The 26,855-nt window shown below is 33.4% G+C and overlaps 2 protein-coding genes across 4 annotated transcripts; both read left to right on the top strand.

Moving 5' to 3' along the window:
• The first annotated feature begins 7,038 nt into the window (after positions 1–7,038).
• On the top strand, positions 7,039–11,868 carry LOC130815274 (probable glycosyltransferase At3g07620). The gene is made up of 5 exons (XM_057681688.1): positions 7,039–7,217; positions 7,612–8,477; positions 8,606–8,742; positions 9,763–10,111; positions 10,968–11,868. Exons 2-5 carry the CDS (start codon positions 7,722–7,724, stop codon positions 11,634–11,636), a joined length of 1,911 nt encoding a protein of 636 aa, XP_057537671.1. The 5' UTR covers positions 7,039–7,217; positions 7,612–7,721; the 3' UTR covers positions 11,637–11,868.
• A 9,365-nt stretch (positions 11,869–21,233) lies between these two features.
• Positions 21,234–24,465, top strand: LOC130815326 (uncharacterized). Of its 3 annotated transcripts, none has more exons than XM_057681757.1 (9): positions 21,234–21,356; positions 21,892–21,979; positions 22,187–22,457; positions 22,543–22,602; positions 22,722–22,850; positions 22,978–23,027; positions 23,136–23,233; positions 23,329–23,613; positions 23,854–24,465. In XM_057681757.1, the coding sequence occupies exons 2-9, from the start codon at positions 21,910–21,912 to the stop codon at positions 24,349–24,351; spliced, it is 1,461 nt and encodes a 486-aa protein (XP_057537740.1). In that variant the 5' UTR covers positions 21,234–21,356; positions 21,892–21,909; the 3' UTR covers positions 24,352–24,465. The 3 variants fall into 3 exon arrangements, with proteins under 3 accessions (XP_057537740.1, XP_057537739.1, XP_057537738.1); XM_057681756.1 differs by having other exon boundaries at positions 22,190–22,457; positions 22,543–22,647; XM_057681755.1 differs by having other exon boundaries at positions 21,235–21,356; positions 22,543–22,647.
• The last annotated feature ends 2,390 nt before the right edge of the window (positions 24,466–26,855 follow it).

A 26,855-nucleotide genomic window follows, 5' to 3' on the forward strand; every position in this document is an offset into this window, starting at 1 on the left:
GAATTTTTCTCTCACAGGAGAAATATGTTGAAGATATGCTCAAAAATTTCAACATGAGCGATTGCAAGCCAATGACGACACCAATGGCTACGAATGAGAAACTTTCCAAATATGATGGAAATGAGAAAGTAGACGCATCGCTCTATCGTAGCATGGTCGGATCTCTCATCTATCTCACAAACACAAGACCAGACATCGTTCATGCAGTCAGCATCATCTCAAGGTTTATGAGTGAGCCAAGCAAAGCTCACTTAGCTGTAGCCAAGAGGATACTCAAGTATATCAGCCAAGAGGATACTCAAGTATATCAAAGGAACAAAAAGCTACGGGATAATGTACGAGTCCGAAGTAGACTACAAGCTCATAGGCTACACGGATAGTGACTGGGCAGGAAGCATCGACGATCGAAGAAGTACGAGTGGATACGTGTTCCAGCTAGGGTCCAAGTCTATCTCATGGTCATCAAAGAAACAAGCTACTGTAGCACTATCATCATCAGAAGCAGAATACGTATCAGCTACAAGCGCGGCATGTGAAGCAGTATGGCTAAGAAGAATCCTAAAAGATCTACAACAAAAGACAGAAGATGCAACTACCATCTATTGTGACAATATGTCAGCAATAGCCATGACAAAGAATCTAGTCTTCCATAGTCGCACAAAGCATATTGAGATACGACACCACTTCATTCGAGAATTGGTCGAGAAACAAGAGATAGAGCTACAATTCTGCAAGACAGGGGAGCAACTCGCAGACATATTTACCAAGGCACTTCCAACGGAAAAGTTCATCAAATTTAGAAGGCAGCTTGGAATTCAAAACTTTTCAGATTAAGGGGGAGTATTAGATGTTAATCTAGAAAAATCTATGTAAAAAATCTAAACAAGAAACTTGTAGAACATGTTTCTAGAATATTGTTAGTAAAAATCTTAGGAAAAATCTAGAATTAGCAACCTAGAATAATCTCAAGAATTATCTAGATATGAATATAATATGCTAAAAAGTGTATAACACTCTAAGCTTAGATAGAATAGCCTAGAAACTAGGAGCTTGCAATACCAAGGCTATAAATAGCCACTTCTTGTACTTTGAAAAAGCAAGTAATGTAAGCTATATTCACTTAACAATTCAAAAATATTGTCCAACTCATCTTTATTCCTCCCCTAACTTGCAACAATAACCCACTAACTTCCGCATATTAATTCTAACACATAGTTCATAATTGATTTGATTCAAAAAAAATTTTGGATAAAAGTAGGCTGATTTGGATCTGATTGTTTTGATCCGTTTCTCCAACTTTACGTTATTAATCTTTTGTCAAGATCCATCATATATTAGTCCTTTTTAACTAAGAATTTTTTAATATAACAAAAAAATTTCTTATGTTTTTTTGAGGTCCTTGTGTATTTGAAAAATATTTCTGTAATTGGAGTATTTTGAATAGCGTGTTGTATTATTTTCATTAATGTTAAGAATAATGTAATGAGAAATAATTTCTCCTAAAAAATCATAGAAGTCATCTTTGGGAGAAAATAATTAATTTAGAGAAAGGAAAGGTGGTTTCATCACACGTAACATGTTGACTTATATAATGATCTAAATATAAGACAAATCATTACATCTGCAACAACAATGAGAAGTGGGATACCCCAAAAAACACACAAGGCAATCGATGTTAAGTTTATTGATTGTAAAAGAGAGGTATAGAGGATAGCATAAACATTCAAATACCTTTTAAATGAGAATAAGAGGGTTTCTGGTAAAGAATTTAGAGAAGAGATTGATTTTTAAGGAGTTTGCTTTGTAAAATATTAAGAAAATAAGTTCCCATTTGAAGTGCATGATGCCAAAACAATGGAGAGAGAGGCTTGATTAAACAAAGTATGAATGATATTATTTATGGTCTAAGATTTTTTCTTAGCTTTTCCATTTTGAGAAGAGTATAAGGGAAAGAGAAACGAAAAGATGGGTTATTATTTGCACAAAGTTTAGAAAAAGAAGTATTATTATACTCTCTACCATCATTACATTGAATATTTTTAATTTCTATATTAATTGAGTTTTGATGTGTGATGTACAAAATTTAAAAGAAGGGTAAACTTGAGATTTAAGAAAGATAGGAATAGTCCGTAGAAATTTGGAGAAATTATCCAACAAAGGCACATAATAACGGTGACCACTAGTACTCATAACGAGAGAAGTCCATACATCACTATGAATGATATGAAAAGACATATACGTAGTATTCATAGAAAAAGTAAATGACAATCAATATCTTTACCAAGCATACAAGATGTACAAAGATTAGAATCTTTTATTTTAGCACAAGAAATGAGATATTGTTTTCTAAAAGAATCTAATATAGTTGCTCCTGAATGTCCCATATGATCATGCCAAAGAAAAGGGGGCAATGCAGCATAAGAATATGGAGTTAAGAAAAGTTGTTTCTTATTTCATTATTTTTCTCGGTGCTAGCACACCATTGATCTAGATTTAAGTGGACTAATTAGAGGTATCCAATTCGATACTAATGTCTGAGTCAATCAATACTTAATCCCTACAATGTCGTAAAAGTCACGCTTCAATGATTGTTAATTCTTAACTTCAGAGGTATCCAACTAAAACAAGATTAGATTCTCACCTCCTAATTTATTTACAATTTCAATTGCTTGAGTTTGATCTAAGTATCTAAGAAAAATGTTTTTACGCGCGCGCGCGCGCACACACACACACATATATATATATATATATATATATATATATATATATATATATATATATATATATATATATATATATATATATATATATATATATATATATATATATATATATTTAGATTATGGGACTAGGCTGAGGAAAAGAGGAAAGTTAGTTGAGAATTAAACCTAAGGTCTATCTTGAAAAGTGATATTTGCTCTCTAATTGAGACAAGAACAAAACCAATTCCCGAAAATCGCGTATATAAATCAAGGCTTTAACTCTAAAATCTTAATTAAAAGTCTAAGATAATAAATGAGATATGAGACTTGTTTTAGCCAAATTGTCTTATCTCAAGTCTCAACTAAAAGTTTCTCAATTTGTATTCTTATTCATGAAGCACACCTTTAATGTTTTTTAGTTAGTTTGTAAATTGTGTGAGAATTGGAATAACAAGTATTCTCTTTGTCCTTTTAAATTTGCTACACAATATTTAAAAAAACTCTCACTTAAATTAAGTTATGTAACAAATTCAAAGAGATAGTAAAGTATATAAAATATATGTATGGATGATGATGTTTCTTGGTGTCCTAATGAAGATTCAAACACATTGATCTCTCAAAGTAAATGTTTAGAGCCCTTATTAGTTTGGGTAAAAATCAAAGGGCATTACTAAAGTTCGCCACCCTTTTCATTTTATCGCCACCCCCCTTCCTAATTAAATTACGAATTTGCCCCTAGACTTTAAAAAATTACGAATTATGCCATTGGACTTAAATTTTCTTATTTATTCTAATAATAATAATAAAATAATAATATTAACAATAATAATAATAATAATAATAATAATAATAATAATAATAATAATAATAACAACAACAATAATAATAATAATAAACATAATTATAATAATAATAATAATAATAATAATAATAATAATAATAATAATAATAATAATAATAATAATAATAATAATAATAATAATAATAACAATAATAATAATAATAATAATAATAATAATAATAATAATAACAATAATAATATAAATAAAATTAATAATAATTTAAAAAAATAAAAAAAAATTAATATCAGTAGCACAAAAAGTGCGACTGTACCTATGTCGAGTCGCACAAAAAGTGCGACTCGACCTAGGTACAGTCGCACTTTTTGTGCGACTGGAATTTTTTTTAAAAAATATTTTTATTAATTTTATTTATATTATTATTGTTATTATTATTATTATTAGTATTATTATTTTTTTTTTTGTTATTATTATTATTATTATTATTATTATTATTATTATTATTATTATTGTCATTGTTATTATTATTATTATTAAATTTTTATTTTTGTTTTAATTATTATATTTAATTTATTTTTTTAAATATTTTTTTTATTATTATTATTTAAATAACAATAACTTAAAAAATAAATTAATTAAACAAAAGAAATTGTATAATACGAAACTCAAAAAAAAAAATTAAAAAAAAAATTAACACCAGTTGTGCGACTGTACCTAGGTCGAGTCGCACAAAAAGTGCGACTGGTATTACTATTATTATTTTTTTAATTTTTATTAATTTTATATTATTATTATTATTATTATTATTATTATTATTATTATTATTATTATTATTATTATTATTATTATTATTATTATTATTATTATTATTGTTATTATTATTATTATTATTATTATTATTATTATTATTATTATTGTGATTGTGATTGTTATTATTATTATTATTAAATTTTTTTTTTATCATTATATTTAATTTTTTTTAAAAATATTTTTGTTATTAATTATTATTATTATTATTATTATTATTATTAGTATAAATAAGAAATTTTAAATTCAATGGCAAAGTTGTAATTTTTAAAAATTTAAGAGCAAATTCGTAATTTCATTAGGAAGGAGGTGGCGATAAAATAAAAAAGATGACGACGAATAAGAATGGGGAAATCAAAATCCTAAATTTTACAATGCAAAAACAAAATCAATCAAATCAAACAACACATCAAAGTTACTGAGATTCACCCTGAGCTAAGTTCAACCTAGCCTAGTTGTTTGTTAATTGATGAAATTTGAAGCTTTTTTTTTGTGCTTTGACACTCATTTCCTTTAAATGATGATATTCATAACTCATCTAATTAATCATAAATTAAGTAATTACATTTAATTAATTAATAAGTCAACAATCATATTGGGTAATAAATTATTTTGAATGATGTTAAAATATGTTTAGTCTAATAATATCTCACGTTTAATTTATTCTTAATTTATAAGTTAAATAAATTAGACTAAGTAATATTTATATTTTAATCACACAGTTTTATTTGCTAAAATTGAAATAAGTAACTTACTTAAGGAACAAGACTACTTTGTGCTAAATATAGACATTCCTAAAAATGTGGAGCCGATTTCTTAAGATTATGGATATGTTGTCAAGTGTTCCTACATTATAGGAAAAGGTAGTTTTTGGAATGCTCTAAAGTCTTTGTTATAAAACTGAGTTGATCTATTTTGAATAAAAGTGAATTAGTTGAACGTAAAGAGATAATTATAATGTCACTTGGTTATTGCTATTATTAGATCTAACTTGACAGGATTGTAAAAGTCTTGAAGAAGCTAAAAATAGTTAAAACGCGTTTGGTCAAGAAGTCCAAAGAAACGTCTGACTTCTTGTAGTCCAAGGCTTTGACATTCAATCCCAACATAACCAAAAGGGAGATAAATAAGGAGATGAAGCTTGTTATTCATAACGGCTAGTTAGGAGGCATCCTATATATATATGAAGCTTCATCAAATTTGTAGGACATACATTATAACACATTTGCATACTCCTATCTAATTTTCTATGTCTAAAAAGAATTGTAATCTTGTTCTTCAGTATTTTTCTAACTCTCACTATTGTAATAGGTTTTAGAATTCAAGAGGGTTAGATTTGTAATTTCATTTTACGCCTCAAGTCTTAGAATACTTTAGAAAATATTCGGTTTGTTTTCTATTTTGTGAGATTGGGATCTTTTATTAAAGAAAACTTGTAGATCGTTCTTCAAGGGGAGGAACGTGGTGAGAGAAGATAGAGAGATCTTCGTAGAGATCTAGGTTCTATTAATAACAAATCGTTTGTCTTGTTTACATTTAATTTTGCACTTAAGTTTTTGATTTGTTATTCGACCTAAGAATAATTTCCAAAAAAACTGTTTGAAAGGTCTCACAAGCTCTTAAGCTAACAGTCAAACAAAAATTTTTAAACGGGCATACTCTATCCCCCTCTTGAGAGTAATCAATCTCCTATCAACCTTTAAAGGATTATATCATATATGATGTAGATTCTAGAGCCGGAAAAGAGAAAGTGAGGGATTACAAAGATTAAATATGTGAGAGAATTCAAGAGATACAATGAAAACTATGATTAGATTGTAAATCCATACGATCATATTGAAAATCTAGTAGAATGGGTCGAATTTTGTAAATTAGGGTAATTGTAAGTGAAGGAAAGCTAACTAGTCAGAAGCATTGGCGGATGTAGTTAGAGCAATGCGTAGCATGTACTACCTATGATTTTGAATAAAAAATAAACAATTTTTTCATTAAAAAATTGAGTTTTGTTTCCTAACTTTCTTTTCTCTCACAACAAAATGTCGACAAAAAAAAAAAGAATTTAATTACCTAAAATCTATTTTAGTGTTTAATCTATGTTCGATTTTAGAAATCAAGATTTAAAAGGAATTAGTAATGCTAGTTTTTCTGCCAAACATGTAAGTAGAGAATAATTTCAATCCAAATTCCCTTCCAACTCAACAAGTATAGAACAATCAAATAATGTTTCTTCTTCAACAACTATTCCTCGTCAAATTGAAGAGCGTGAAACTGAAACTACGTCCCTTTTGACTACAAATTGATAAATAAAAAGTTGATATTATGAATCTTTTACAAGATCTAGGTAAATAAACAGTTGTCTAAATTTTATTTAAATGATAAAGACATTTTTAGAAGATAACTTTTACTTCGTCGAAACATTTTGAGTATTTAGATTTTTTTTTTGATCATGACGCGGTGTACATGAAATTTATTTCCCTTTTATATATTGCTATGCTAGTGTCCTAGATTATTATTCCATTATTCTACTTGTACAAGTCAATTTGGAGTAAAAATTTACCAACAAAACAAAACTCTATCCAATTTTATACAATTTATTTATTTATTTTAGTTGAATATGTTGTTCCTATCCAGAATCCTACGTCCCGGACCCCACTCAGTAATAAGGTCCAAGTACTACCGGTGAGACTTGAGAGCAAGTTGCACTCTATTTATTATTTACTGAAGTAAAAGTAAGAGATTGCGAAAAAAATTATCAATTTTAGTAGCTTAACACATTTAATTTCTCTATAGTTTATAGCAAAAAAATGGAACTCTCTGCATTTCTAAATAATTGTACTTCATTTTCTTCAACTTCTTTAGTTTTTGCACCATCATTCCTGGAATTCTCTTTCCAACTTGCTTGGTAGAGGTGAATTTTTTTTTTTTTTTTTTTTTTTTTTTTTTTTTTTGTGTATTTGATTTTATGTTATAATTCTTGTGCTATGTTTTAAATTTGCATGTTCAAATTTGTGAGCATGTTGAAAATCAACTAATATACTACTAGTATTTGCCTCGCTATCTGTTAATCACGGTTTTTCTTTCTTCATCTGCCTTTGATTCATGTAATTACTATAATTGTTGCTTAAATTAGTTATCCTCTTTAGATTTCTACCTTCCCTGAATTCCAGGATTTTTTTCTAGGTTTTCTAATACTGAAATTGTTTTTAGAAAAAGGAACAATCACTGATTATTAGAAGTATTAATCAATTAGTTTTCTGTGTTCTTTATATTCAATATATTTTCTGTTGGTTTTGTATTTGCAGTGAACTGGGCGTTGGCAATTTTACTTCTTTTGCTTGGAAATGTGAAGTAATTAGATACCCATATGAAAATACCCTAAATTAGAGTTGAAGTTTTGATTTTTGTTCTGGGTATGGAGTATTATGCTAAATTCAAGAAGCTATGTCAAATTGAAGCAAGGAGGAATATTTTAATACTGTGTATTGTTGCTATTACATGTTTGATGCTTCAGTACTTTATGCTTCCTTATGGAAATGCACTGAAGTCTTTACTTCCAAATAATGGAGCTCACTCTAGTGTCAAAAGTGGCTTTAACTTAATCCAATCATTGGTAAAATCAGAAAATGAGAGTGAGATCAATCCTTCAATTCTTGTCGGAGCCGTAGAAAAAGATGATGATAGTAAGGATTATAACTTTAGACAGAATAACAACTTATTGGTAATTAATGTAGATAGAATTATAGATAATAATATCACATCTGAAGGCGAAGCCCAGGATGAACCTCTTGAACTTGATAAGATGTTAGGACCTAAATTTTTAGATGATGTCTCGGTAAATAGTTCTAGGGTAGAATTGAGTAATACTCGTAGAATTGAGCAGATGGTTGAACCTGAACATCAAACATTGCGCAACAACAGTTTGCATTTGAATGACGGTTTTAGTATTGATGAGAGTGAGAATGTGGAGAGTTGGAACCAAGCAAATCTAGTACAATTTGAGGATTTGAGGGAGCTCCCAGACACTGAATTTACCTTGTTAAGGAATGATTCGAAGATTATGCGTACTCGAAGAAGAAAAAAAGGGAGACCTGGGCCGCCGACCATAGTAATACCCATTGATAGGATAAACAAAATGGTATCTCAACACTTTTCTTCTTCAATTAAATTGGTATGTCCATCAACTATATCCACTTTCTAATAGCTCTTGCGATTTGAGATTATGTAAATGGTGTCTTTGATATTTGTTGACATTGTGAAGAATTTTTTTAACTTTAAAGTGGTCCTGTGATGTAGTAGAAACCTCAGTTGCTGTCTCTTAAGGATCGTGACAAGGAAATTTATGATGCAAAGTTGAAGATTCTGAATTCTGCTGCGCCAAATGTTGTCAAAGAACTTTATGCTCCTGTTTTCAGAAATGTTTCTGTGTTTATGAGGTAAGATCAAAAGTTCATCAATTAATTGTGAATTCTTACATACTTAGCGAGAAGGTTGGATTGAGTCACATGTTTCATGTGTTTAAATATTTATTCCTTTTTGGTATCAAAGACAAAGGATAAGAAAGGTCATCTGTGACTAATGCTTATCCGATTAGAAATAATCGACTAAGTCATATGATTATATGTTTTTCTCCTCCTTTTAGGCTTGGAGAAATGCTAAGTATTGTAACTTCAATATGTAATGCCTTGAAAATTGATGCATTTTCAAACATTTGAGTTAAAATTCTGTGTATTGACACGGTGATTACCCATTACATTTGGTGGTGGTATAGGAGGTCTACACTTTGTTTGAATTAACGGCCGTTTGGTATTCGGTACTAAATGGCGGGAATGGCAATGGAATGTTAGTGTAATTTTGATAAGAATATTTCTTGACAAATTTAATAATTGACTTATTATCCTTCAACAATCTCATTTTCTTCGTAAAATTCATTCCAATACATTACCACTTAAACATGTGGCCATGTGGTGTTACGTGGTAATGAAAAATTGTGAACAAAAAAACCTTTTTATGATCAAACTTTTATTACCATGGTAATAATATGATACATATCATGAAAATCTATTACTACAAATCATTCCCATTACCACCAATTAGTATCATTAACAAAACGGGCCGTTAGAATTGGAGGAAAAGGAAAGGAATACATTTAGAGGGATATAGTTTCCGTTGTTTTGGACACAGGTTTGGAGGGGAAGGATTTAGAAGGAAGGGATTTGAAGGGATTTAGTCTTTCATTTTGTTAAAAACAAATCTCTCAAAAAGTGGAAATTGGAAGGGAAATACTATTTCTGTTCTATTTCTTTTCCTCTCACTTGCTTTCCCATCTAAACATAATAAGGGAGACTTCCCCTATTATCTACTCTCTATTTTTATTTTCCAAACTAATATCCCAACAAATTGTTACTGTTTGGATATCTTGCTTTCTTTTCACTAATATATCGATACTGTTGCAGGAGCTACGAATTAATGGAGAAAACATTAAGAGTTTATGTTTATAAAGATGGGAAAAAACCCATATTTCATCAACCATTACTGAAAGGACTATATGCTTCAGAGGGATGGTTCATGAAACTCATGGAGGGAAACAAGCACTATGTTGTGAAAAACCCAAAAAAGGCACACCTATTTTATATGCCTTTGAGCTCAAAGATGCTGGAGTATACTCTGTATGTGCCAAACTCTCATAACCGTACGAAGTTGATGCAATGTGTTAAAGATTATAGTTTACAAATTGCAGCTAGATATCCATTCTGGAACCGAACCGGGGGAGCAGATCACTTTGTTGTTGCATGCCATGACTGGGTATGTCCTTTTTATTCTCTATGCTAGATTTTTTCCTTTTCTTCTTTGTTGGATCCTTCAAATTGAGTAATTGAAACTGGAAAGCACTGGCAATATCTTACCAACAGCTTGATCAAACTTAAAACAGTGAAATTGAAAACTATCATGACATGAGTTTACTTTTCTAGTCCTTTCGTAATAATATAAGTCTGTAGCCTTGATCGGATAGGATATTTTAAGGATAGGGAGGGATGGAAAGAAGGAGAAGAAGTTGTTGGGATAGAAGAAATGACTTGATAATTCTTCAATTTTCTAAGTAAAGGGAGGGAAAGGATAAGAAGCGATTTGTTTTTCTTTATCCATCAATAAAGATCTTGATCAAATGGGAAATATTTGGAAGGAAGGTAAAAGCTTCATAGCCATGACCATATGCTCGTCTCCACAGAGAGTAGAATATGTTCTGTGATAGAAAACTCTCCAGCATATGTTCAATGGGTGCTTTTGTGGTATGGGAAGTTCTCTATACACTATTAGTGATTTTACCAGCTTATTTATTGCAAATTTGGCATAATTAAGGGATGTTTAGTTTGGGGAAAACCTTTCCTTATTTTCTGTTGCTTGGTTTTTCTAGAGATTTCAAATGGAAAACTTGGGTGGAAAAGTGTTTTCCATCCCTTTGCAAATATGGAGCTCCTCTGAAAAATGAAGCAAACCGATATCCCTCTGCTTTCCCACAAGTACTTTTGTTAGAAAATCATAAGCTGCTTCTGATACCTAGCAAAGCCTTGATTGACCCAATTCTGTCGTTTAAATTTTAGTTGTTATAATTTCAAATGTTGGTGTTGATGTTGTATATCTTCATCTTGAATAATTTTAGGCCCCATATGAAACAAGGCAGTATATGAAGAACAGCATCAAAGCTCTTTGCAACGCTGATATAACCATAGGATTCAAAATAGGAAGGGATGTATCGCTGCCAGAAACATTAGTCCGCATTGTGAAAAATCCTACAAGAGATATTGGAGGAAAACAGCCATCGTATAGGAACATTCTGGCCTTCTATGCTGGAAACAGCCATGGGTATCTCCGTCCAATCCTGTTAAGACATTGGAAGGACAAGGACCCTGATATGAGAATATATGGTGTATTGCCCATAAGTATATCTAAACGGACGAGCTATATCCAGCACATGAAGAGTAGCAAGTATTGCTTATGCCCTAAGGGTCACGAGGTCAATAGCCCAAGAGTCGTGGAGGCCATCTTATACGAATGTGTGCCCGTGATAATATCAGACAATTTTGTGCCTCCCTTTTTCGAGATCTTGAACTGGGAGGCATTCTCGATCATTATAGCAGAGAAAGACATTCCAAAGTTGAAAACGATATTGACATCAATACCAGAAGAGAAGTATATGAAGTTGCAATACGCAGTGAGAAGAGTACAGAAGCATTTCCTCTGGCATGCTCGGCCTAAGAAATACGACATTTTTCATATGATTCTTCATTCTATTTGGTATAGCAGAGTATTTCAGATCCCAAGCCGATAAAAAATCATGATGGGTTCAAAGGAATTTTTTCGTCTATGTTCTTTAAATCTTAAAAGAATAAAAGAAAGTTTACATGATAATTCGGTGTTAGTAACTTTTCTACATGGTTTTGGACATAGTTTTAAAATTATTTTTTTTTAGTAATCTAATAATAGCAAGTATTTCCCAATTATTATATTTGATTGTTAAATAAAAATACTTACTATTTTAATATATGTTAAGATTATCGCACATCAAAAGAGTGCATATGATAAAGTATATACAAGACTTTAGCATAACTATGCTCATTTATTTCTGTATATGGTAAATATTTTAAATTACTAATGTCCAATGTAAAAAAAATCTTTCTTAATCATTAGAAAAGCTAAAAACACATGATTATGAATTAAAATTTGCACAAGGCTCTTTAGTTATATTACGTTTTACCAGTTAAATTATTAATATTGGTACGTGGAAAAAAAAACTTAATCTATATATTGTACTTTGAATTTTTTAATTTGATCTCTCTTACTAATTTTATAACTCTATTTCGTTTATTGTTCCAATTGTAAAATTTTACTTTTATATCACAAATTTTGGACAAAATAAAAATTGTCCATGATTAGTTTAACATTTTATTAATGCTTATATACCTATATATCTCTCATTAATTGTATTTTAACATTTTTATATTACCTAGAGTTTTCACATGTTTCTCACTATCGTTATAAAAATATTTTTTAATATATGGTTATGATTCCCATATTTACTCGCTCAACCTCCATCAAATTTATTAACACAAATTCTTGTATAAAACAATCTCATTGTGAGCCTCATACTTGGATTAAATAGTCTCATACTTCTCATTTTAAGGTTGTCTCATTATGAGACAGTCTCGTAAAAGACAGATTGTTACCGCTAGATTTGAACCCATATCTGCCCAAAGCGAAACGGATACAGTGAAAATATTAATCCTTGAATGACCGCCCTAAGGAGTAAAGTGGGAGCGTGCAAAATGGAATCTGAGGTTGAGTAATGAACCAAATTACAATGGAGTATACCCTTAAGAAACACTGGAGTGAAATCCGGATTTAAAGGCGACGCAAGCAATCTAAAACAGTGTCAGTGTGCAGTTAGGTTACTTAAAGCGTAAGATTTGTGTAGGCAGCAGGAAGTTGGCAGCAGGCAGCCATATAAATTGGGTGATACTATTTTTCGCCACCCCTTTTCATTTTATCGCCACCCCCCTGTAAAATTACATTTTTGCTCCTGTATTTAAAAAAATTACAAAATTGCCACTATACTTAAAAATTAATTAATAAATGTAAAATCACGCTTAATAACACTAATAAGAATTTAATGCGTAAGATTTGTCTATATATATGGAATTCTGAGATGCGTATGAAATACGAATTAAAACACGGTACTATCTCTCTAAAAACTGGTATTATCTCTCTAAAAAGTGTTAAAGAAGTGGTAACTCGTAATTGGTTAAATATGGCTAACGAAAGCGACTATGAGTCGGATGCGGTACGTAAAGTTGTCGTTGGAAAATTAAAAAAAAAAAAAAAAAGACGCACAAATCTGGGCGGCTGAACCATGGTTCAGGCGCAAAAAACTGGGCGCCTGTGAATTTTTTTTTTTTCCGTATTAATTTTTTTTAATTATTATTATTATTATTGTTAGTACTATTTTTTATTTTCCGTATTAATTTTTTTTTATTTTCCGTATTAATTTTTATTGTTGATAAATTTAAATTTTTAAGATTTTTTTATTTACGTAATGTTTTTAATTTGTTGTTGTTGTTGTCATTATTATTATTATTATTATTGTAGTCATTAATGTACTTAATTTATATTATTTATATTTCAAATTTGCAGGAGTTTGAAAATTTTGGAGACAACGTAGACTACTCTGGTAGCTTTGTTACGGATAGGGAATTTATCTCCTTAGATGAGTTACATAGTTGGGCCGATGCGATAGCAATAACAATCGGTTTTCAATTTACACGTGCTTCTTATAAAAAGAAAGAAGGACGTTCTAGAGTTAGTGTCTATTTAAGATGTCACCGCTATGGTAATATTAGGGGTGATGTACATAATCTAGATAATACTGCCCGACCTGGTTCTAAAAGTAGAAGTTGCGGGTGTAAATTTATGATTGTAGGAAGTAGTCGTAAACCACCAGAAAGACCTTGGACGGTAAGGGTGTGTCCTGGTGAAAAGGGAAAACATAACCACCTGTTCTTGATGTACAGAGATGGTCATGTAAGGGCAAATAGGATTAATGTAGACATTCGGGAGCACATACGACAGCTTAGTGCAACCGGAATGCAACCGGCCTTTATTATGAATTCTATTAGAGATAATTTTCCTGGTTTTTATGCTAGTCTGAATCAGATATATAATATTAGACAATCAATAAGGAGAGAAGAGATGGAGGGTAGGACTTCCCTTCAACACTGTCTTCATATGGCCACAGAACTTAATTATGTGGTATGGACAGACTTGGATAACGAAGGGCAATTGAGCAGACTATTAATTGCAAATCCTACCTCTATCCAAATGATACGTACGTGGCCGTATGTTGTGCTGATAGATACAACGTACAAAACGAACAAAAAAAAGTGGCCACTATGTGAAGTGATCGGAATGACGCCAACCAATCACAATTTCTTGGTTGCGTTTTGTTTGATGCGAGATGAGGCGGCTGTGTCGTATTCGTGGGTGCTGCAGGGATTGAGAGATATTTTCGGCACTGCTCAGACTCCTAGCGTCATTGTAACCGATCGAGACGAAGGTTTATCTGCAGCTATTCGTGACATCTTCCCAGATAAAAAGGCTTTGCTGATTCATTATTGTGGTTATATCTAATGATAATGTCTTAATTACGTTCAATGTTTTGTTTAATGTAGATGTGCGGCATTTGTTATGCATCTGGCATATTGGCAACGACGTTGAGAACATGGTGGACAAGTTGTGTGGCGGCAAGAAAAATCAACAAGGGCAGGTATTCAGGATAAGTAGATGGAACCCCTTGGTTGAAAGTTCTACGATCGAGGAATATGAAGATAAATGGCAAGTGATCGTCAGTACGTGGTCGGTTAGGAACAAAAAGGTCGTTCGGTATTTGACTGGAACATGGGTTCCACTGAGAGAGAAATTTGTCCGTGCGTGGACGAATGATTGTTTACACTTGGGTAACCGGACTACCAGCAGAGTTGAAAGCCAACACTCGTCTTTTAAGTATTACCTTGGTAGCGGTAATAGCTCATTCGATACCCTTTTCAAAAGGGCGCACGCACAGATTACAAATCAGCAAGCTACAATCCGACAAGCGCTACAGGATTCCATGTCTTCTGTACAAAGATCGATGCGACAACATTACTTTAGACCTCTATATCGCCACGTATCTCTCTATGCCTTGGAGCAGCTCCAGCTTGAGTATAACCGCATGTTAGAACTCGGTGATTTTTTGTTTAACAAATGTGGTTGTGTACTTCAACAAACCCTTGGATTGCCGTGTGCATGTTATTTACATATGTCCATCGGATCACATGGTGCTTTGTATTTGGATAACATTCATGAATTCTGGAGTACTTTGAGGTACACCGAGGTAGGAGACGAAACCGATGAAGGAGTACGATACCCGAACGCCAATGACAAAGAGTACTTTCAATCTCTGGTCGAAGAAGTCCTCAAATCTGATCCCGCTGTTGTTCGCCGAATGTCTCAGTTACTTGAATATGAACTACACCCAGATGGCGCGGAAATACCTGAGCCGTACGCTAGTCCACCGAGAAAGGGAAGACCAAGCACAAGTGAAAACATGAGAAGGAGAAAAAGTTCATTTGAATATAGCAGATCATCTTCTCGCGGTCGAGGGTCTAGATCTTCTTCCCGCGGGAGATCTAGTGGCAGATCTAGTGGTCGAGAGACGCAATCCTCAGTAGGAATTAAGTTCAGTTTCAACTTATCCGGTACTTGACTATATTTTTCGTTTTTTTCATTAATTCGTCTCAGTTTACGCATATTAACTTTATTTACATTTATTGTAGATGATCCTGGAGGTCGAGATTTTTCACACTTTCCATGGCCTAATAACATCCCATTTATCCTTCCTCCTTACTTGTTCGACTGGATTGATGTGTTAGGTGATGGTAACTGTGGATTTAGAGCAATTGCCGTCACAGAGCTGGGAGGCGAGGAAGCATGGCCTCTTTTAAGGCGTGCTATGAGCATGGAAATGCAAATGAATAGAGCGCAATACCTAACTTTGTATCTATCCCAGGAGGAACTAGACGATTCTATATTCAGAATAGGTGCACACGCAAACGGACGTGCTCCTTTCATGCACTGGATTGATGCACCGATGGCTTTGTACTCTGCAGCAACATTTCTAAACATTGCCATTGCTTATTATGGTTCTGCTGACTGTAATCCGCAATACAATTGTTTGATTCTCCCGTTAAGGAAAGCATCGGGCGTGAATAGTGTAAATAAAGTAATACATATATGTTGGGTTAATAGAAATCATTTTGTTCAACTTTTAATGAATGAAGATTCGTCCCCTCTACCGCCGATCCATCCTAGTTGGAAACAAGCAGCTGACAATTTCACCAAACATCTTGACACACATTTCAGTACGAGGATTATGCTCTGGAATAATCTATGCGGGCCACGTTCACAACCAACTAATACCACCGCTGACGATGCTGTAAATTTAGATACTCCATAGAATTTATACACGACATTCATTATAAATTGTATATAATCCATAATTATACTATTGTGTATACGAATGACATTCATTGACGAAAAGAAATGCAATAATTAATGTAAAATAGTTTCAGTACAGACTATGCAGGGTCATGCCCTTTAAAAAGTTGCCATTCTTCAAATAAATCTCTACAATCATTAAGGTATATTTCTAACGCATGTTGTTGACGGGGGTTCAAATCCGCAACCTTAGCAGGTAGTCTTGCCAGTGGACCGAATCGACTGGGCCATTCATTCAGGAACTGAAAACATAAAAGGATAATGTCCGTTATTAATTCATTAAAAAAATAATCTGAAAAAAAAATGATAATAAAACTCACGTATTCAGATCTGCTCTGAGAAGGACCAGGACCGGAAGTAGGCCCTTCGTCCGGGGCTATGTATGGGTGTGAGCACACTTTGAACCAATCAACGTAATTAGGTTCAGCCTCAAAAGGAACAGAAGCCCGACGAAGTCCCTGCTCAACAAGGCGGGCACTATAGGGGAACCTACTCCATGCCTCCAAATATACAGCAGCAGAAGGAAAGGTCACGTAGTAGGTACCGTGTGCCGGTCGGACAGCCTTGGCTGGTCTAATGGGAGCGGGAGGAATAGCCTGCACGAACCCAATCTGTCGCAATGTCCGCTCCGGCAAATACACCTCCACAACATCAAAGCACGTGATACCCCCGATTACGGTGGTGCGTGGGTGATCATTCAGCAACGCACCAGCAGCAGAATTGTAGGGAGTCCATTCAACCTGCATACAAGCGAAGTTCACAAAAAAATACTATAAATTGAAAACAACATGCATGACAAAATGTAATGTACAGTACCTGAGTCTCCGTCATTGAATCAAGAACCTTGCGGCAGTCCCTCAACCTGTCCAGCTCACGACATGGTTTTTTCGGTGTCCACATCTCCGCCCTAGTTAGGGCTGCACACGGTCCGGTCTGGTCTGGTTTGACAGAAAAATCAGACCAGACCAGACCAGTCAAAAGACCAGACCGGACCAGACCAGACCGTTCTAGAACGGTCTGGTCTGGTCTGGTCTACGGTTTTTTTTTTTTTTTTTTTGAAATTTTTTTAATTGAGTGAGAATCTAAGATAAACGATAATCAACTGGCAAGTTATATGTTCTAATGCAATGCAAGTGGCAAGTTATATGATTCAATTCATTAACATGAAATTTAATATCAAAAACAAACACCCAGATGCAAATCATATCCAAAAACAATCAAACATAGACCCTAAACATAAACCCTAGCAATTTTTCCAATCAAATTACTCTCAAAATGCTCTAAATCGCATAAATTTCACATAATCAATCACATAAATTTCAATGCATAAATTTAGAACCCTAATTCGTCCATAACCAATTAAACAATCCAACAAAATGTTGATTCTTCCAAATTCCAATACTGCAAATAAACAGAATGAAGATTAAGCAATCTTTTTGAAGGAAGTTGAGATTATTTCATTTAACATTCAACTGAAATCAACCAAAAGCAGAGATTAAGCAAATAAACAAAATTGAAAACTGTATATTTAGAAATATTTAGAACCCTAATTCGAATTTAAACAAAAACTGATAAAAAGAACCCTAAAAAATCAAAAAATCAACCAATATACTTACATTACGAGATTCTACACTTGATTCCGTGGTGAATGGTGAGATTGGAGAATGAAGATTGGAGGAGGAGCGTCGAAGAACCACAGAAGCAGAGCGTCGTCGATGGTTGAAGCTTGAAGAGTTGAAGGAAGCGAGGAAGAAGAAGAGTCGATGGCGTCTCAGACCTGGGCTGCTGGGCACTGGGCAGGATGCGAGGAAGAAGAAGAGTCGATGGCGTGGCGTCTCAGACCTGGGCAGGATGCGAGGAAGAAGAAGAGAGGATGCTGGGCCTGGGCAACTTTTGCCTTTTCTAATTTACGGCAGCAGGATCAGGAGAACTAGGAAGAAAATGTTTGCCCTAATCCCTAATATTAGAGTCTATTACGGTTTATTGGTCCGGTTTGGTCTACAAATTTAAAAACCGGGACCGGACCGTAAACTGTTTAAAAGAAAAAAAAAATCGGACCAGACCATTCAGACCGTAGACAAGACCAAATACTTAAATTACGGTTTGGTCCGGTTTGGTTTACGGTTTAGACCAAACCCTGTTCAGCCCTAGCCCTAGTCATGTTTGGCACATCTTCTCGGCGAGCATGAGGGTGGAAAGCGGGAAAGTACTCATAGATCCATGTCTGGAGCAATGTGAGGCATCCAGCAATGGTCTTGCAACCAGCCCTAGATGCCATTCCGAGCTGCCTGTACAAGAACGCCAAGGTCACCGCACCCCAGGCCACGTCCAGCTGATCGTCGTTCACGGCAAGTATCGGGTGAGGTCGCATGCCAATTCTGGACTTATCCGCCAACAAGGTAGAGCCGATGACAGCCATATAGTACGCTGTCTTCTGGGTATCCATGGCCTGCGACCTATGACACAACCGCATCAATTCAGCAACGGTTATGCATCCGCCGGTGAATGAACCTTTACGCCGAAGCTCAGACAGAGGCTCCCCGAACAGATTGGTGATACCAACCTCCCACTCCGCCTCCGAAGGCTCAGCCGGCAGAGAACCTTCAATAGAAATACCCAATATGCGTTGCACGTCGTGCAACATAATCGTCATCTCTCCCCAGGGCATGTGGAAGGTGTTCGTATCCGGCTGCCACCTCTCGACGAACGCAGATATCAAAGCACAATCGATGTGCTGGTGCATAATGACCGGTAGTCGGCCGAGGGAAGTGGCAGGTAGAACATCGTTTAGCGCATCGGACATATCCTTCAGTCCGATGATGGACTCCACCGGTCTCTTCCTAATACGGCATTCTAGAATCGGAGGCGTACGCTCGGAGCCGTCATAAATAAGTTTAGCTATGTGCCCTTTCAATTTTTTTTTTCTTTTGCATTCAAAACAATATATAAAATTTACTAAAAAATATAAAAATATAAAAATTACACATTACAACATACAAATTTACAATAATAATTCAAAATTTATATTAATTAATCCTAAATACACGAAAAAAAAAAATTAAAAACGAGGCGCCCAGATCTGGGCGCCTCATTTTGAAATTTTTTTTTTCTTTTGCAACTAATTAAATTAAAAATAACTTACCTCGATTAATAATTTGGGGATTGTACTTAATTTTTGCTCCGAGATTTAGCTTTAGTGAGTTGTATTTAGTTGTAGTGAGAATAATTTTAAGTGGAGTGTGGTATATATATAGGAATTTCACCGTTAATGGCAATATTGTTAATTTTTTATAAAGTAAGCGTAAAATGGTAATTTACTCAGGGGTGGCGATAAAATGAAAAGGGTGGCGAAATATAAAGATTGGATATAAATTACTGCTAACTAAGCGGTTAAAAATGCAGCAATTTCTATATCAAACTACTCAGCTGCTCACGCAAATCTTGTACTTATTCTACTCCTACGTTTCTTCTGTCATTTACCACTCCAACCCAGTACCTTTTCTGAAATTTGAACTTTTTTTGAGATGTGATATTTACTTTTATAAGACAAGATTTTGATTTTGTGATTTATAATTAGAGTATATAACATCACAAACATGTTAATATATTCTCGGGCTTTAATTATGACTTGCGTTTGGTTGAGTTGATTAGCATAATAAGATATCACAAATTCGAATTTCAATTATCTCTCGTTTAAAGTGAAATATTACAAGGAGAATATATGCAACATTTACACTTTTAGCCTATAAACTCTCATATGAAAAGACCGTTAAAATATGTAATACATCATAGACTTTAACCATTAAGTGAGTTTTTGGTTGAGTTAATTATTTCAAAGTTATTTTTGATTTGGTAGAAAAAAGTGATACTAATTGAATTTCAAAGTTTCAGAAGAGTTTCAAATGTCAGAATTATTAAGTTTGGTCCAAACTTTTGCGAAAAATAGTTGGACTGACTTATTATTAATGCTCACGGTTGAAGCGTGACAGTTAAATTTCCTTCATAAATGGCGGTTTCACTTTCCTCAGTAAACTATACTATTTTTTACAAAATTTAAAATTAAATTCCCATCTTACTAATTATTTTGCTGAATTCAGATTTTGGGAAACCTAATATAGTATTGCACCCTTAGCTTGCAGATAAAACAATTATAGAAAATTGATTTTTTTTTTCTCAACATGTATTCTTTTCAACATTTTGTGTAAAACAATCAAGAATTTTGTATTGCAACTTGTAAGTAGGAGAAATATAGAAAAAGTACATATTAAATTGAATAAATAAAAATTATATTAATTACTTTATATAGGAAGTATATTACTTCTATATTTTGTATTTATATGGTGAATACATCATGAACTGTTCATTTTCAAATACTAATATAGCAAAATTAAATTTTCTTTACACTTTGTTTAATCAATTACACATTTTGTTGGGAATCAAATTTTATATACCGGGAATTTTCTTTCCAAAACTTTTATATATATATATATATATATATATATATATATATATATATATATATATATATATATATATAATTTGTATCCTTTAGTAAGCTTTTACTTTTTTTTAAAGTTTACAATTCCAAATTCCAAAGTTATGGGTTTTGAATGAAGTCATGTGGATCAGATGTGGTTGATAACAGCATGAAGTGGATAACTATCATTTGGTCATCTCTTATGGTATGACTTTTACACCATTCCAATTTTATGGCCTTTCTAACTTTTTCTCATTTTTGTTTATTATATTTTATTTAAATAAAATAATAATATCTTTATCTCTTCCATTAAATATTTTTCAGAAAATATGATTTATATATATAGTGGAGTATATCTTATTAGTGCAGGCATGGAGTGGAGATGTGGTGCTAGATGTGGAGCCTCCAATAATATCTGAGATTACATAAATCCTTGCATTTGATTTGTTTTGAACTCTGAAGGCTATCTGCTTATGGGTTTTGAAGGTATGTGCTAATTCATTTTTTATTCATCTGTCCCTTTGATTGTTGTGTTTCCCAAATCAAAATTAAGACCTTTTGAATATGGTATTGTGAAAGTCGAAATGAAAACATTTTTGTACATATGTAACAAATTCAAAGAGACAGATGTAGTATAAGATTTGTGATAATGCGTCATCTTTGGGTTGCACTTTTCCTGATAGTTTGGAGATATTCATATTTTGTGGGAATTGATGAAGTATGTTTTGCTTCTGTTGATCTCTAAATTTGGCTTCTATACTATTGATGTACATCTTGCAATGAGTGATCTAAAACTGGATCAAGTTTTCTTAACAAGTATAAGTTTTTGAACTCTTGGTTTCACTCATATGTTTAAAGTTTGTTTTGATGTTTGGAAATTGGATATTGTGAGTACAAGAATGGATATCTTGGTTTGTTGAGTTTGTGTCTATACGCGTTTACGTATGATCAGAAGCTCAGTGATCTCTTTCGATCTTTCCTTGTTGTTAATCCCTGAGTATGTCTGTTTGTGTTTAAACAGTCCGGTGGCAGGACATCAATGGATGACATATTTACCCGGCTCTTGGATTTGACCGCTTACCTAAGTGGTTCTCTACTTCACTTTATCGGTGAGTTTTTAGTGTAACAGGATTAGTGTAACATAATTCGCTAACTACTTCACTTTTATCAAATTGCGATTTTTGAGGAGATTAGCGAATATGTGACATTGGATATGATTATCGATTAATATTTCTCTCAGGTTTAAGAACTATACCGTGATTTTCTATTGATTGTCTAGGCATGTGTTACTAAATTCATGTCCTTGTTGTTTCTAGAAGATTTGTACTTTGGAACTTTTAAGGGATATTCTGGAAGGCTGTTTGCAGTTGGCTCCATTGAGTATTCAAGTTCTGCAAGTTATCATCCGGGCAGATCTGATTTTGGAGAATGTTCATCACCCAGTAAACATAATGCTCCCACAAATAGAGAAACACAGAAAAGATTGCCAAATGCCATTGAGCATTTGTCTGTGTATACAAATACAAGTACAGAAACAGATACAAAAATTAGAGAAATTCATAGAGATGCTCCCCTTATTATTAACAGGTACTATTATTGCAGATTTACTAATAATAATACTTGAGAATGTTTTGGTTTCTTACAAGTATATCTTGTTGCATATTTAATGTAGCTTGACGCTTCCATTATGTTGTTTGAGAGTTTTTCGGAGACTAGCATTGGCTTCTTGGAGGTATTTTCTAGGCTATTGCAAATATACGATGGAACGAGTTAAGAGGTATGCATAACCAAGAATAGCATGTAATTATGACTTTGAAGTAAAAAACATCGATTCCTTTGCTATCTTTTCAGCATCATATCCCGAGTGCAGACGAGTTTGCATGGATCGTCTGATGATATAGGGTGGATGCAGCGCACACCTGGGATGCCTCCGGTAAAAGATGGAACTACCAGGTTCTTGGAACTACTTGAAGATGTCAGGTACATACATTTAAGTCTAAACCGTAGATGACAAGCCACAAAGCTTATTGCGTTCATCGTCTTGCGTCTTTTGAATGTTTGAGATGATTTCTTCTGAATTTTGAATTCGTGTCTTTATTGTACTCAGGAATGGGAAACATATACTACCTGATTCACTTGTGTACCTTCTTATACCAGGTGAATATCAATGAAGATTCATCATTTAGTTGTTTTGATTTGATGATCGACATTAAATCATTAATGCATAAAGCATGTTTCCAATGTTTTGATAATTTCTTATGTTAGGCCTCTTTAGTAATCACGGCCCCTTGTACTTTGTGGCCACCAAACGATTCTTTTCAAAGATGGGTCTTGCTTGCCACATCGCCAAGATTCACAGTGAGGTAAAGAATGTTTTCTAATGTTTTCTTTTCAAAGAATGTTTTCTTATGTTAGGCCTCTTTTGTTTGCTGATCTGTTTTCTGGTTCATAAGGGTAGGCCTCGGTGGAGCACAATGCCTGGGAGTTGAAACATTATATCGAGGAGCTTTATTGGGGATCGGGAAAGCGTGTAATGCTTCTTGGTCACAGTAAAGGCGGAGTTGATGCAGCCGCAGCATTGTCCAAATATTGGAAAGACTTGCAAGGGAAGGTTGCAGGATTGGCCCTTGTGCAGTCACCGTATGGAGGAACTCCTATCGCTTCTGATGTACTTCGTGAAGGCCAAATTGCAGACAAGGAAGCAAGGAGGGTTATGGAGCTTATTATTTGCAAATTCATTAAGGTATAGTCTACTATACTTTCTTTTACTAACCAAATGCAAATATGAAACACTTTGAGAAACTTTCTTAGGATCTTTGGAAATTTTCATTTGTCTCATAATTTGTCACCTTTATCTGTAATGGTTTATATAGCCGATCCCATATGTTGAGATTAAGGTTTTGACATTGTTGTTGCTAGTATTTCGATGTTGTGTGAGTGGTTGAATTTTATTTAACTTGTTTGTGATTCGTTCTTTCCTTAGGGTGATTTTCGGGCTTTAGAAGATCTCACATATGAGAAAAGAAAGGAATTTCTTTTAAGTCACAAACTTCCTGAAGAAATTCCACTCATTTCTTTCCATTCTGAAGCAAATATTGGTCTTAGTGTTCTTGCCTCATTGACTCATATAGCCCATGCTGAGCTCCCATGGTTTCCGATCCCAAAATGCTGCGGCTTATTCAGTGATGATAACGTCCAACCATCAAGAAGAGTGCCTGTCGTGATTCCTGTATCAGCTGCCATGGCCATAACTGCACTCCATCTCAAACTGAGGTACGGGGAAAAGAGCGATGGACTTGTTACATGTCGTGATGCTGAAGTACCGGGTTCTGTGGTGATTAGGCCTGATAAGAAACTCGATCATGCTTGGATGGTTTACTCTTCATGGAAGAAGAATCCTACTGGGCCTAATTGTTGTGAAATGTGCGAAGCTATTTTGACCTTGCTTGTAGAGCTTGGTGAGACTAGAAAGAGAGGATGAGAAGAGGAAATAGTGATCAAGAATTGTTCAAATTTCTCTTCTACTTGTATGTTTCTGCACTCATTTCCTTACATTTTTCACTTCAATGTGGTTGATTGTTGAGTTTGTGCATTATATCATTGTTCTGATACGACTATCTAAGAGGTCCAACTGATTAAATAGGCTCAATCTAATCATACAAACATTGATTATCTGATGAGAACTAAGAGCTTGTAGGTATACCTGTACATGCGCGTTGAGAGATCAACATCTTGCCTAAACAGGCGCATTAAAGCTCAACAACTTACTCAAGCATACACCTAAAGAGTAAGGGGTCTAGTCTTGAAGGCAAGATACTACAATAAGTACGCAGTTCTGTCATATGACTATTGGGTCTAAAGTGGCCATAACTACTGATAACAAATAATCTCGCTCTAATAAACTTTTCCCATGAGGTAAGAGAAAGATGAAAGTGTTAGAGTAAGTGTCAAATTATCTATGTGTGATGGTGGTGATTCAATAACTCAATAGAAGGCACGTCATGTTGAGAACAATATTAAGGGTGCAATAAAAGTGCAATTAAGTTTGTAATTAATTGCTACTTTATTGGTGAGTTAATATGTGACTTAATAGCACATGATCTTTGATTTACAGCTACATTATTGGGGAGTTAAGTGGGTGATTTAATGGGACATTAATTTTGGTTTAATGTTGTGATTTATTATAGAGTTGATGTGTCATTCTAGAGTGCAATATACCCTCTATAAAAAGGACTTATGCATCCATAGAATCAATAAACAACAGTTCTAGTGATGGCTAATTCTTTGTAAGGGGGCTATAGTAAACACTAAGAGAGCTTTTCTTCTATATATTAATACGTATAGTGAGAGATCTGCATTAGTGAGATGTATGACTTGAGAGCTTCTTCTCAAGTATGAGAGTTTATTCATTGATGCATTATAGAATTTGTTAATGAAAGTAAACATTTGTTGAGAAATATCTAAGATACCTCATATATTGTTGTGTGTGTTGTTTGTCATCTCTATTGTCTATATTTTGTTTCTCATCATCTTCTACATTATTTCTTGTCATTGTTGTGTCCAAACACCCCTCTTTCAAAAAGAAAAAAAAGATGATTAAGTTATTTAAGCCAATTTTAGGATCAGAATTATCAATACTATCTTTACTGCTACCTTTGATTAAGTTAATAGGAGGGCTAATGCACATCACTCATGTGATTCTTTTTGCAATAATATACTCTTTTATGTTTATCAATGAGGAAATTAAGTGGGTAATGGGTTTTGGTCTTCTGGATAATCAATAGCTGTTGGGATGAGTTATCTCACATCGATAAATTGAAAATAGTGTGCACGCTTTATAAGCTATTAGAGACCTTCTTCCCATTGCCATATGGTTTTAGGATGGTATATATCTCCTTGGCTTATGAAGTGTGTGCACTTGTGTTCCCCCGTTAATATGCTGGCATTCACAATAAGTCCAGCCTAATTTAACAATAACACTTTATAGAATTATATTCTTAATTGGTTCTTTTATTCTACCTATTTAGAATTATAAGAATTACATGTACACAATCTTACATTTTTAATAACAATGAGATTTCAATAAACCCAAATGAATTCACAAGTTATTTTCTATAATTCAATATAATCTTAAACCAAAAAAAAATTTAATTTCTCGAAAAATGGAAGTTCGCGTATAAATCAAGAAACTAAACTAAATTAATTTCTTGACAAAAGCCACAACTCATAGTTGTATTTCTCTAGAATTCTTTCTCAAACTGAAGCACAAATATTAGATTAAAAAAAAACAACACAAATTAATAAAATAACAAAGCAAAATCCATCATTATCTAGAAATTAGACACATGTACAAATCTTGTAGTATATCTTTATTCTTCTTCATAAGATGTAAGGCTAAGTTACCTATAAATATATGGTCATGTAACCAATTTTGATTATCAACTAAGAGTGAATAATTCTCTTTGTCACTCTCCCTGTTCTAATCCTCCAAAATATTAGAGCTAAAATTCTTACAAATATTCGTATTATGAGGAATTAAGTTAGGGATGGATACGAATATGAAAATTTCTACATGTCATAGGTCGTGGATATGAGGTATTTCTTGCCCCATACCCATGCGCCCGCTTTGCCTCATATCCACCCGGTCAGCTAATACCCATTCACCTCGCCTCATATCTACTCGCCCCATATTTACTATAGCTACTTTAAAATTTGACTGAGTGGTTGGTAATTGGTATATACATATGTAAATTTTAAATAAATATGAGGAGAGAGCATACGGTTTCTTACGTCAAATATAGAATTAATCTATTGACTTATATAAAACTTTTACCTTAAAAAAGACGATGACAACAGCAATTCCAATGCATAAAGTTTCGTCTATTTTCATCAATTTTTCTATCTTAATTTGACGTTTTGCAACCTAAATCTTAAGAATGAATCAAATCATCCTTGAGCCCTAACAATCAACAATTGATATTCTTT

This window comes from Amaranthus tricolor, chromosome 6, assembly GCF_026212465.1.
Source record: "Amaranthus tricolor cultivar Red isolate AtriRed21 chromosome 6, ASM2621246v1, whole genome shotgun sequence".
NCBI lineage: Eukaryota > Viridiplantae > Streptophyta > Magnoliopsida > Caryophyllales > Amaranthaceae > Amaranthus > Amaranthus tricolor.